Genomic DNA, 13,826 nt, shown 5'->3' on the forward strand with positions numbered 1-13,826 from the left:
ATTGCATATGTTGTTTTAGCCAGACTTCTACTTTTAACATTTACAAGGCACACTCAGACTAAGATGATTTTGGTGAACAAAAGATTAATTTCCATTTTGGAAATAAATACTAGATATAAATCTGACTGTGTAGTAAGTGTAATATTTATCTGGATGAGATATAAAATTTGCTTTTCTTCTGGCTGACATCTTCAGTTTAATTCTTCCATACACAAATAATTTTTCACTGTTCTTACTGCACTTGTTAACAGCCATAAAAGCTTAAACACAGAAGAGGATACATTGTATCTTTATAAGCAAGGGGATTGGGGAAGGCACTGATCACCATATTCTCTGCAACATAGTTACAGTTTCAAACAGTTGTTACATTTCATGTGATGACAGACAACTTTATTACAAAGAGAGCTCTTGAATAAGAGACATGGTCCCTAAACGCAGACACAGGCTTAACATGCAATTATATATTAATGTATAGGGTGTTCATCATAGATTACTATATGCAGTTAACTGGAATCTTGTTGGATCTCTAATTTAAGCACATGCTGCATCTCTGAAATGTTAAGAAAAAACCCAAAAGACTAATGTTAAAACCAAAGTCTTTTCTCTAAGAAGAAAATCTGAGCTATAAAAGAAAAATATGTAAGAAGTGCTTGTTTGGCATTTCTCAAGCTTTGGCTGTATCACGCAGCCAAATACAGCTATATTTCCAGTGGGAACATAATACTGGATAAAGGATATTTGCGGTATAGTGAAAATAAAAAAGCAAGCAAAATTCCCGGATAAAGTGTTTTGCATAGTTGATAGATGATTGTAAAAAGTAGGCATCAGTAAAACCTTGTGTGAAACCGGAGAAGCCATGAGAAGAGGACTCATTTTTGTACTAATAACATAAAGAAATGGCACTGCGACTAAAGTGACCATTTTTTCTTACAGTTCTAGCCTAGACTGCGTAAAATAGCTGGGAGCTCTGTTAGCAATTAGAATCTACTAAAAAAACCCCATAACAACAAAAATCAACCTACCCTACTTTAAAGCAGTACTAGAAAGACATACTAGAGTTTGGTACAAATGTGCTCTGATTATTACAACTACTCCTTCTACACTGTAAAAATATTTTAAAAGCAGCCAGAGTTTGAGAGTTTGTCTTACTAAACCTATTTCAAAGTCAGGAGCAGACAAATGCAATTCTACAAGCAGATACTTAACAAGGATTTCATCATTATCAAAGAAAGCTATTTAGCATAAATTACAATATTCTGAGATCTTCCATTAAATGCCATCTGAACACACATGCATGAAAAGGTAGCTAAGTGCTCAAGATTACTTAACAAACTATCATAAACTATTCGAATTTTCAAGTTTCCAAAACAATCTTTCACCAAGAATTGTTTCATGCAGACAACATTTCACCATTGGTTTGTATCTTAAAAAGCAAATAAAAATACAACAAAATCCCCCAACCATACAAAAAAAATATTTACAAGACATTAAATACAACATTTACCCAGGTTTCAAGTTATTTTAAGCTCTCCAGTTAAACACAATATTGATTAAAACTTCAAATCTTAAATTTATTAGGTGAATTAATACCCAGCACAAGTGTTTTCCCTTTTGTTCCTGTAACACTTTGAAATTTGTCTAAAACATTAGAAAAATAAAACCAAGAAATGGACTGAATACCACACTGCATTAAAAGTTCCGCTCTCTTTCTGGGTGCTTTTCTATGGCCAGTAAAAAAAAAAAAAAGAAATAATAACAAGGTAAATTATAATTCTTCTGCAATTTGCATGAATACTGCATCCCACCAATATGCTTTATATATAATATAGGGAATATTTACAAGAAAGCCTATAAAGAAAGTTGCCTAGTACTACAAATTGTCAGCAGGGAAAAAAAAAAATTCATTTGACTGCCTTTCAAATTTAAGAAAAAACATTGCTTGTGTTGTACTGAGTGAGATTATGGGTAAATATACATGTCACTGTACATTAAACATGGCAAAAACTCAAGACACTAAAACTCTGGGCCAGGGGACAAAGAACATGGATCACATTTTTTGCTGCTGTTATTGTCATACTTCTCAAATCTTAATGTATAAAGATGCAAATATAACAACTGCCTCTTTTGCTAATGCAGGCACTCTTTAACATTATTTAAATTTTTGATAGTACCTTCTCGTTAGTATATTCAAATTGCAGCAGATAAACCAGTAAGCTATAAAACTCAAAAATATGTAAAACCCTTACTTTTTAACAAGCAAGTAAAAATAGTGCATAGATAAAGGTGAAGCTAAATACTTGGGCTTGTGATTTTATAATTTTTCCACGGGCTCTATGGTTAGATCACTCAGAGAACTCTGAATGGAGTGACTGATGTCAGAAATACTTCTCTGTGAGATCTCTCCTCTATTTTCTTGGCCTCCACCATGCAAATTTCTTTCCTGTTCCTCACCACTTTTCCTCCATGCCTATTTTATGTTCTTAAAAAAAACCAAAACAAAACATTTTTAACACCAGGATCATCCAACCATTTCCACAAATTCCCCCATCAGACAAAAGTTCTCTCACATTTGTTCAATCACTTCTGCACAGCAAGGGAATAAGAGCACTAGTAAATTCCCCTTTGCAAAAAAATTTGGTTTTGGAAAACAGATATTGAAAGAGGAATATGCAAAATCTGCACACAGCTCTTAGATGATCATGTGTGCTTAATATTGTAATAGGATAAAGGTTAAGCATAATATTGTTTGACCCCTTCAACTACTGACATTCATGCCATGTTATTGTTAGTGTTGCATGTTAAGCAAGCAAATTTTCAATGAACTTGTGTTGGCTTTACCACAGACACAGATGTTAGGCGGACTCCTTTGTTCATAAGGTTCTCATTATTAACTGAAACCAAGTTGAATATTTGACTGAAGGAAAGGACCATATCATTGTTTTCAGATTTTGCTCTATGACTTAACTGAACTACATCTGCCAGCTTTGGAAATACCAAGTACTTCTTGGCGCCAGTACTGGCGCCTTGCTCTATGACTACCATCTTAAGTGCTTCAGCTTGAGGAAGTCTAGTAACCATCAAAACAGTTTAATAAAAACTTAAAAATATGATTAAGAGTTACTCACTAACTGACAGAATGCTCTGAAATTTGTCCTATTTATGAATAATTTCACAAAATAAGCAAATCATAGTAAACTGAATGCATGGCTGTAAATACGTAGCCTAGAAAGTTCACAAGATGTTTTTGTGATTTATGAAGTCTGTGTTATACTTGAAACCACATTTATTTAATAGATAGCCTGGCACTTCACAGGATAATTCAATCTGCTTCAAATCTATCTAAAGCCTTTGGGAGACATAAAGGATGCTCTGAATATAAATGCAATTCCACTTTTCACCTTTTTGCACTACTGTCTCTTAGCATAAATGTGAAAAGTATTACAGTCCCCCTAAAAGATCTCCCTTTATAAAAAATGCTGCTGCAGATGAAAGAACTGCACAGTTTGTGCTACCCCAAATGGAGGAACTATTTTATATAGCAAATCAATTCAATGTTATAATTCACTTCTCTGGATATGTCCTGAGACTATCTGAATTAAAATAAACATCACATCACATTTTCTTCCTCAGAAAGACCAAAATCAAAGTGTCTATATTTTATACCACTTAGATAACTGATGCCAAAAACTATAGACGGCAATACTGCAAGCAAACAGTTTTATTTTCTATACAGGACAAAGTAATATGTTACTAGAAAGGGGAAAATAAATGCCAGAACAAGCTACTTTCAGAAAAACAGAGTGTAAAAAAAGCCTCTTATTAATTTATTTTACATATCAAAATGTAGAAATAATTAGCATTTCCAGATTATTGATGATGTGATCTGGGCCAGAATCAACAATACTTATTTCACTTACCATGCTGAATGTCCCTCATGTCTAAATGAAGGCTAGACATTAATATTCCAACAGCTTGAGATCTTTTGTTACTTAACAACTTGACAACCTGCCAAAAGAAACCCAACTATTAGTATTAATCTGCAGGAAAATGTACAAGATATTTCACATTACTAATAACATATTCAAGAAACAGTACCTTGTAGTCTATATATACATCTAAAAATGAGTAATTTTATTATTTTTTAAGTTTGCTTCTGCTGCATAAATCCATCACAAGTATAAGTAACTATGTCACCTAGTTGAATCAATCCTAAAAGAGTCACTATAAACGTTCCCCTGGACTTCCTCCTTCATTAGGATGCACACTTTCAACTTCACACTGATGTTACTAAGTGTATGAAACAGGCTGTCACATAAAAAAAAATCCAACTGTGTCTATCTTGGAATTGCTTTGGTTTCCAAAACCGCACAATGATTTCCATCTTTGAAGTAAGCTAAAACTGTGAGAATTTGTGTTTTATTTGAATGTTTGACGTAGTAGGCGCCAATATGAATTTTATTTAAAAAGCAAAATAACCACGTACATATTGGGATTTTCTTTGATCACTTTTAGGGAATATAAAAGGTCTCAAAGCTTTTTTGTTTTTAAAATAAAGAAAAAATAAAAATCAAGCCATCAAAACTTGTTGCTTTAGGGAGTTAAAATTAGCCACTAAAATACACTTTTGTACATATTTGCTTTGCAAGCATAAAAGCAACAAGTAATTCACAGACTGTCTTCCACAGGGCTCTAAGCTGTTTGAATTCAACTTACTGTAAATTTTATATCATTGCTATGAGAAGCAAGTAATGCCAAGAAAGAACCCTTATCTGTAAAATGACGTGATTCTAGATTAAGTACTTTTCAATGCAGGGCTACAACCATTACGTAGATGAAAGAGGTTAATATTTAATCTGCTCAGGTTGCTGGAGTTTTACACTGTACTAAACATGCAGAAGAAAACCTTTGTGAATCACTTGGATGAAAGAAGAAAAGCCAGATAATTAGAACTGTAAGTTCAAGTTCTTTTTACATTGCAGTCAGGAAGCATGTACATATTTTTTCAAGTTACACAGTCCCTGTCTTAGCACCAAGGTGCTGTATCATCTACAGCCCCACTGGCAAAATTATTTAGAAATTAATTAGTAGAAATGAGATTATAAAAAAGTAGAATTCATCTAGGCAGAGTAAAGAATGTCATGATCCAATTCACATCTGAAAAAAACATAAAGATACCCACAAGATGTTTGCCCTGTGGCCAACTTTGATTCACTTAAGTTTTCAGTTTGAGGAGTAGCTGAAGAGAAGTAGTAAAAACCTGACCCAGAACTCTGCCCCTGAGACTGCTTAGGAAAGGAAGTTTGAGAAACTCACAGTGCTTGCAGTATAGGTTTTCTGAGGATGTGGTTGGCTGGCCAATTGTTTTATTAATTATTTTTTTCCCTCCTAAACCTTCATAACCAATGACTATGAAGGTATTTCATCCTCCTTTTCTCACAGATTCCTAACTAGTTACAGTGAAGAGAAATTACAGCATTCTCCTCATGAACTGAAAATTTTAACATTAAAAACCAGGTATGTCATAACTATCATTCACAAGGTTAAAGACCTAAATTCAAGGCATAGCTGTTGACACAATCTGTCAGAAATTAGCAAGAAATTCCTATGCAATTGTCTAATCCATATATTATTAGGAATTTAAAATTGAAGTCAAATGGACTGAAATAGGATATGAAAGTCAGATTTTCTGAATTCAAAGGGAAAACTAACATAATTCAGAAAAATATAATTAGGATATCCTGCACTATCTTTCTAATAGGCTATAATCACTCTAAATGTTTTTTAAATGGAACATAAATCTCATTTAAGCCTGGAACTGAGATAAAGCTGGGACAAATAAGATGAGATTTTCTTGTTGTAGAAAGAAGTTATTATCTATTTACTTCTTTGCAGCTACAAAAGGTTTACAAAACAAAATAGATCTTGGGTAGCAAGGTATGGATCAAGTCTTTCTAACAACCACATTGCAATGTACATCTCTAGTAACAACCAAAAAAGTATCTTGCATTCTATCAGAAAAAAAAGCGGGTACAAGAATTCAAAAAGAACAGAAACCCTTTAACCAAACCATATTTCCAGAAAAGGCAGAGCAACACAAAGAAACGATGTGGTATGTCACATAACAAAAAGTTCAAAAACTTCTCCTTAAAGCTGTCCACTCCAACAATGCTGACAAGACTAAATTCAGTATGGAATATGTTGGGGAAACTGTTGATTCCAGCACCCACCATTATTGCTTTTACTCATCTGAAACATCTCACAATAACAGAGTAACTTGGGCTTGCTGCTGTCATCAACATATAGAGGGAGTCCTTTGTTGCCTTTATTTTGAACAAGAAAACTATCCCAAAGCTGAGAAAAAAAGCAAATTAAAAATGAATGCAAACCCATTCCAAGAGTCCTATAAGGAAATAACAATAGTCACACAAAGTGGCAAAAGCTCATCTGGAGTAAGTGGGTACATTTCTTGTCACTCATATTCTGGAAAAATGAAGTAGTAGCCTGCATCACTTCCATTTCTATGTCGGCCAGGAGTAAAACAAAACAAAAGAAGAAAACAGAGAGTAAAAAGTCATCCCCAAAACAATGTTACAACTGCATTCAGGTGTGGACATACCTAGGACCAAGGAGGGGTCCACAACTTGACCTTTCCAAAGGAATCAGAACTACACTGTTCTCTTTGGGAGGCCCAAAGAGCAAGGATTAGCTGGAGTCTGTTCTTGGGACTCTCCCACTTCTAATGGTGTCAGCACCCATATACTACTATACAGGTGAAATCATCGTTTCTACCACCCATCAGCAATCTAAAGCTCAGAGAGCTACCAAGATCAGGACTACAAATACAGCAAGGGGACCAACACTAGAGTAAAAAGAACCAAATGAGGTAACTATGTCTTTATGATGCAGGCTAGAACATGATTTCTTAGGGGGCATGATTCCCATCAATACTATAGGATCAGATTTAGAGCAAGCCCTATGCTCTGAAAGGAATCTGGCCTAAAAGTTAGCAGGAAAAAGAAGCTGCTTTTTCTGAAAGTGAGCTGATGGACAGGAAAATAATTATTTACCGAGTGCCACATTTTGGCAGTGATCAGAAGGGAATAAAAACCCCACTGTCCCGTGAAGAACAGGTTGGTTTTGCCGCCAAAATTCTGAAACACAACGACATCAGAAGAGTACCAAAGAGCATGACTCTCAGGTGAATAGGTGCAGAACAGCAACAGATAAAGCGTTTTTATGTAGCAGCTACCAGTTTTGTCTGGCTTTACTTAAAATGTAGGGTTTATGTCAACTTTTATACTAATCGTTATCGTGCATTTCATTCCCATTTCAGTCAATTGCATGAATACTATAGTTTCCTTCAATAGAATGGCTGTAACAATACAACACTAATTTAGAAAATATGAATATTAGCATAAGTGCCTAAAGCAATTCCCACATTTAAAAATAAAACAATAAAATAAATCAGCTGCATAGTCTGGGCCTACAGGCTACAGACGAGTGACGCCATTTAAAGGCGGAACAACGAAAGGTTGATAAATCCAATCTCTACAAAATCTAAATCCTCAGACACAATACACAGCTCCTTTTTAGTATGGATTCTGGAACTCTGCTTTAAACAAATGGAAAAAAAAATAAATAAAAAAGAAGGTAGAGATATTATCTGCAGCCTGAAGTCTAGGACAAACTTTCTAATTGTTGAGCAGTCCTTATTGTTAAGCAGTAAACTAACTACATGCCAAATTTGTTCCTGATTGTTTAACACAAGCAAAAACAGTCAAAGAGATATTTAACGAATTGTAATGCAAGACACACGTTTGATGAGAACCCCAAAGCACAAATACGAAGATTCCCTTTTCCAAGAATAATATTTAGTTAATGCATGGAATTTTGCAATGACTCTTGCTCTCTGGTTCCGATTTTGACAACCAGCATTAAGCAAAATTATCCCAAGGCTCTCACTGGTTCAGAAAAACTACTGTACATTACAGAAAGTCACATGCAGGAAACTCCACTGTACAAAGGCCTATAGCTTGTAACTGTTGCAGAGAGGATGCAGAAACCCCAGATGTTAAGAGACAGGATCAGGGCAGTAATGCAGTCAGCTTCTCTCTAGGTGTTGTGAGAACAGATCTTTTTTGCGGATTTAAGTGTATTCCAAATGTGAAACTGGCAGTCACAAAACTGGCCCCATCATTTTCTTTCACATGTGTATCCTTGTCTTCTTACAGATGTAACAGAATAATATTATGCTTTTATGAGCAGGGGGTTTTGTGTGGGGGTTTTGTTTTTTAAAGGTAAATCCAGAAGTGACTTCTGGCTAGTAATGGCAATTGTGAGAGTGGAAACAGGTACTACAAGTAGTAAGGTCATTTTGGTACAATAGGAGATCAAACATTCCTACTTAATACTTACAAAAAGAAAACCAAACCCCCAAAACCAACACCCAGTCCTGGCTGTCTAACAGCCTAGTCATGCTGATGGCACATAATGATTTAACTGAACTCAACTTTTACCACAGAACATCAATCACAAAGTGTAATTTTGAGCACCTCTCCGTTTCCTACCCCAGTCAAACCTGGAATCCCCTCTGAAAACTAATTGGCTACTTTCCTGAGTGAAGATTCTCATAATCCATAAGGAGATACCTAAGGCTTCAAAATCCTTTTTGTCATACATTTCTAGATGCAAGTTGTTGACATGTTATGCAAATCAGTGCAGCCAAGCAGCTGTGTCTGCCAGTTGGTGGATGCTGTAACTTTATGCTTGAGGGTAAAGATTAAACATTATATTTACTTTTCATTCATTTTTATGTATTACCCTACTCTGCTTTCATAAATAAAGCTTTTAACAATATGGATGAGAAACAGTTCATGCCTTTTTTATGCTGTTTTATCACTAAAATACTATTGTTTGAAATGAATTTAGTAAAACTATTACTGTAGAAGTAATCTTTTACTGAGAGATTGCTACCCCAGTTAATATTCCTCACTTATGATATTAGGTGAAAAAAATACTTAGATTGCATGGATTCAGATATACAGTAATAAGTTAGATAAGCGTTGCGTTCCTCAAAAGGAGGCTGAACAATAACAACGTGTCCCTTATTAAAAAACAACAACAATATTCTAATTTCAATGCCTGGAGTAGGGGATGGAGATAAATAGCAAAGTTTAAATTCTTTAGTTTAAAAATAGGTCACAAGGATTTTATTTTTCCATACCTAAAGCTCCTTTTTGAAAGTTTAGCTCATTGTTATGTACCACAACTATAGTTATTGCTTCTTTCTTCAGCTAAAGGACCAGGGTACCTAAATTTTAACTTTCTGTATTTTTAGATCTTATGTTTGTAACTGTCAAAATGTTTCTGTGGGTTAGTAATGCAAATGCATGTTCAAATGCTACAATATAAACTTAAAAAAAAAAAAAAACACACCACCCAAAAAGCTAAAATTTCCTTAGAAACTCTGTATAAAAGACAGAATTTTCACGCATGGTCTGCAATGCACTCAGCAGGTGGTCTTTTCAGGTGATCAGCCCAACTGTTATGAACAATCTTGTCACTGTGTACTCAAATTAGGCATGCAATTACACACATTTTTTGCAAACTCTTGCAAAACATATTGCATGCCCGAACACATTTTATAAAATAATTAAGACTGTTAAATTGAAAAGTTAGTACATCAAATTAGGGAGACAGACATGGAAGAATGGGGGTGAGGTTGGGGGAAGGAAAGGGTAAAGAATGCAGAAAAAAACAAAGCCAAAAAACACCCAAAGAAAGGTAAGATCCCAATATGATCTCTAATACGAGAGATCAACAAAGAAACAAACAAAAACCCATGCTGTAAATGCTTTAGTGTTCCCACTTTTAAAGGGGGACATATGGTTACAGTCAAAACTATGACATTATTCACTATACCTACTCCAAATGAATATAACAACTTTTTAGTTCTTACTGTTTTTACTGAAGTCAGCACTAAAGTAACAAAATACATCCATAAGGAAAAACCTGCAAAATCAATACTTCTATCATCTAGAGGATTTTTGTACTTCTCTATGAATAAAAAAAAATATAACTATCTTAAAACCTTGATTTTCATGCTGACAGTAAAAATCTGTTAACTTGTAAGTCAGTTAGGATCTGATAGAAAGACAGAAAAGTACATTCACACTTAAGTTAGATAGCAATTTTTTTACTAAATCATCATGACCACTGTACTAAACTCTAATTTCTAGGTGAAACACATTCATGTGCATGTGAAAACTCACATTTGCATTTTCTTGATCAGATTTTAAAACTACTGCACTAAAAAGCATTGCCTCCTTAGTGAAAGCAACGTGGACAGAGAGATGGGAGAAGAAATGTGTATTGCTTTCTCCATATTTTCTTCCTTCCTTCTTCCCTTCATGTCATCCAATGCTACAATGTCTACTGCACTAAGCCCCTGCACTGAGGGAGTCAGAAGCACCATGGAGAGATGAAGAAGAAAGTATTTGAAAGGCGTAGAACTACTGGCTATGGAAAGGTGAGATAGCCAGCCTCCCTGGAAAGATGGCTGTAACTAAGATTCCTTTACTTGACAGTGTCAGGTACAGCAAGGATTGTACACAGTCCAGGGTGGCACCTATCTTTCTGCTGGGATTCAAGGCCTGGGTTAGGCTTTTTAGGTATGCAGCTTTCAGTCTTACAGAACAGCTCCATCTCACTCACTCCAACCCAAAGCCTTTTTTTCTCTTTATTTGAACAAATGTTCAGTAAGACCTTCCCCTGCAGAGGTTTTCCAGAGCATAGAGAAACACAATGCGGCCATTGTCAGTCACTCTACACAGTTCCTCTGGTTAAGAAATGAACATAACCTTTCTTGCCCATACCGAATCCTTAAGCAGCAGCAGCATCTAAAACAGGCTGTTACATCAGCAGAACCCACAGAGAGCTTAGGTCACAAGATGAATTTGCAAGACTGTCAGATGCCAAGGTCATGTGTTTGTTTTTAAACTTGCAAATATATGATCCAAAGAAAAGAAAGCAGGAGGGAAACAAGAATGAGAAATATATGTGGTTAATAGAGGACATCAACCTGTGAAGCCTGAACAGGTAGAGATACTTGATATATAGGTGCAGTCAGGTAAAACTCTTTGCAAAAAAGAGAACTCTGTAGATACAATTACAAAACAAATAATATAATAACAAAACATGCAATAAGCCATATAAAGAAGAGAATGAGAGGTAAAAAAACAAAGATCACATTCATACAGCATCTCATAAAAGAAATTATTCTTACAAGCCAAACAAGTGAGATATTATTTAATTTCATCAAAAACTTCATGACATTATTATTTGCTTGTATAAATAACAATCGATGCATCAGTCAAGTCCTCTAAAATTCCTGTCTGCAGGGGCAGCAGAACTCCAACTGTATCTCTGGAGGGTACATAAAATCACAGCAAATAGTTGTGCCATTGACACAGGTAATAGATCAATAAGTGCAGATACATAAAGCTCCTTAAGATAGTGCCTCCACTGTTTGCAGAGGGAATAAACCCTCCTTTTCAGAAAATTATTTTTCCTTTATGTCATTCCTTGTTAATGAATAAACATAAATAAAACTTTTATCTGTTAACTCAATATGGCATTTACCTTATTTACCAATTTGTACTTATTTTATGTGGCATTTTATTTCCAGGGGTATTCTATTACCACAGCTTCTTTATGTTCAACTTAAAAATTCAAAAATACTGAAATCATTAACTACCTAGTTTTATTGATACATCTTGTTTGCATCTAAGGCTTTTGAAACAGAACGAAACTTTAGTAACCTATTATTTATTTTCTGGGGTGGAAGGGGGAGATTAAAATCTTAATATCAATAGATTAATACTGGACTTTCCATATGAGACTATCTTTAACATTTTTATTTCATTTGCATGATAGGTTATAAACACATGATCTGCTCTTGAAAAGTTCATTGCAGTTACATGTATATTATTTTCCAAAAACACAGTTAAAGGATTATCAGTAAGGTTTCTAAGATGGCTATTCAAAAGTTAGGAAAGCAATCTATGCAAGTCAGCTCAGCCCCTTCTGTATACTTACTATGCTAACAGTGATATCAAGATTTTCTGCTTAAGTATCATTTTTCCACTGAACCCATTCAGTGCACAATGGCCAATGTTCACCATGTAAGTACATTTTTAATATTGCATTTACCATCATTATTGAGCATGTGGCCTTAATGAAGAGACTATCCTTTTTCTTCCTGTTTCACTAATTACATGGTTTTTAAGTGCCGCAACAACTGATGAAAGCATATTTTACTCAGGTAACAGCTTCATTTCCTAAGTAATCATTATGAACTGTGCTCATTCCTTACAGTCCACGCTAGCTGTGGAAAGGGTCCTATGAAAAATACTATCCAGCCATGTAACCAAAATTAATATTGTAACTACATGGCACAGCTGAACAAGACCCTCCAAGAGTGAGTTTTCACCCTTTGCTTGGGTCAAACACCATGGGTTTGATGAGATCCACTATTTGCTGAAAGGAACATCCAAGTCAAGAATACCCCAGGCTCACAAGTTTCCGAGAGAAATTACTTTAGACAGAATATGAGGTGACACAGTATCAGACCTATTATGCTCTGTATTTCCACCTGTCAGATCTCCTCAGTTCTTCACTCTCTCCCCAGTTATTCATCTTAATCTTCCTCTCTCCTCTTGGCCCCTGTTTTCCAACCTGCCAGTACAAGGTTAGGAAAAAATCTTCAGAATTATACCTGAAGTCACTCCTGAGCAACAGGAACTGAGATATAGCCTGTAGAGTGGCAAAATTTAAGAAACCCTTTACACAACTAACAAGACATGTATCTGATACAATTTTTCCATATTTCAAGTCTATGAAACTATGTGGACATGAGCAAAACCAGACTGTGTTTTCTTTCTTAACATTGGCAAAATGAAGGAGACACCCAATGTAGGGGGAAAAAAGAACCCTAACCCAACAAAACTTGGAGCCTAAAGAGCTAAATTTTGGCCAAGTTATAACAACAGGGACTTATAATGAAAGCCAGACCACTTTAATAGGTAGCAATGGCAGCCCCACCTATAATATAGCCCATAAAGGACTTTCTTTGAAGATTTAGTAGGCATTCTCATTGAGTGAGCCTGCACACGTTTACAGCAGCTGAGAATTTGACATATACGTATTAACACAGCAAAATCAATCACAACTTTTGCCATAGCACCAAATGAGAGACAGTATGAATAAAATCAGCTGCATTCACAAATAAATATTAACACTTTATTTTTTCTCTTTCTTTAAAGTTCTGGAACAGATTTTAATGTTACCTTCATTCAATGCTAGATGTAATATTGATTTTTTTGAAGTGTTATTGATTTATATTGTGTTAAGTTATTTGCATATGATCATGCCAAGGAAAAAACAATTAGAACCAATACTTGGGTAGGGTGAAATTAACTCAGTCGTTAACTCAAAAAAACCCAAAACAACTCACAACAATATAGGTAATTTTACCACTTAAAAAGGGGTCACCATTTAGAAGTAATTATATCATGCACATCTATATACATACGCAAGGAAACACATGCATATACTCTGTGGAATATAGCATAAATAGCTCTGTATGCAGAACAGCAGAGTACTCCAAAATAATTTATCTTTCACCTACTAAAACATCTAAAAACTATCAAATCTTTCTTCAGATTAGCTAGAATTTCCATCCCCCCCCGCCATGTGGCCGCCTCTGTAAATACATTTCTTTTTCAGCTTACAGTAAAAACATTGTTTTATTAAAATCAGATGTTTAC

General features: G+C 35.0%; 1 protein-coding gene across 1 annotated transcript in view; it reads right to left on the reverse strand.

Annotated features, from left to right (window-relative positions):
- FMN2 (formin 2) overlaps window positions 1-13,826 on the reverse strand; it is a 164,368-nt gene that overhangs the window by 88,989 nt on the left and 61,553 nt on the right. Inside the window, exon 8 of the mRNA XM_059835781.1 lies at window positions 3,918-4,005. Coding sequence (XP_059691764.1) covers window positions 3,918-4,005 — 88 coding nt within the window. The remainder of the gene's footprint in view (window positions 1-3,917; window positions 4,006-13,826) is intronic.

This window comes from Gavia stellata, chromosome 2 (genome assembly GCF_030936135.1).
Source record: "Gavia stellata isolate bGavSte3 chromosome 2, bGavSte3.hap2, whole genome shotgun sequence".
Lineage (NCBI taxonomy): Eukaryota > Metazoa > Chordata > Aves > Gaviiformes > Gaviidae > Gavia > Gavia stellata.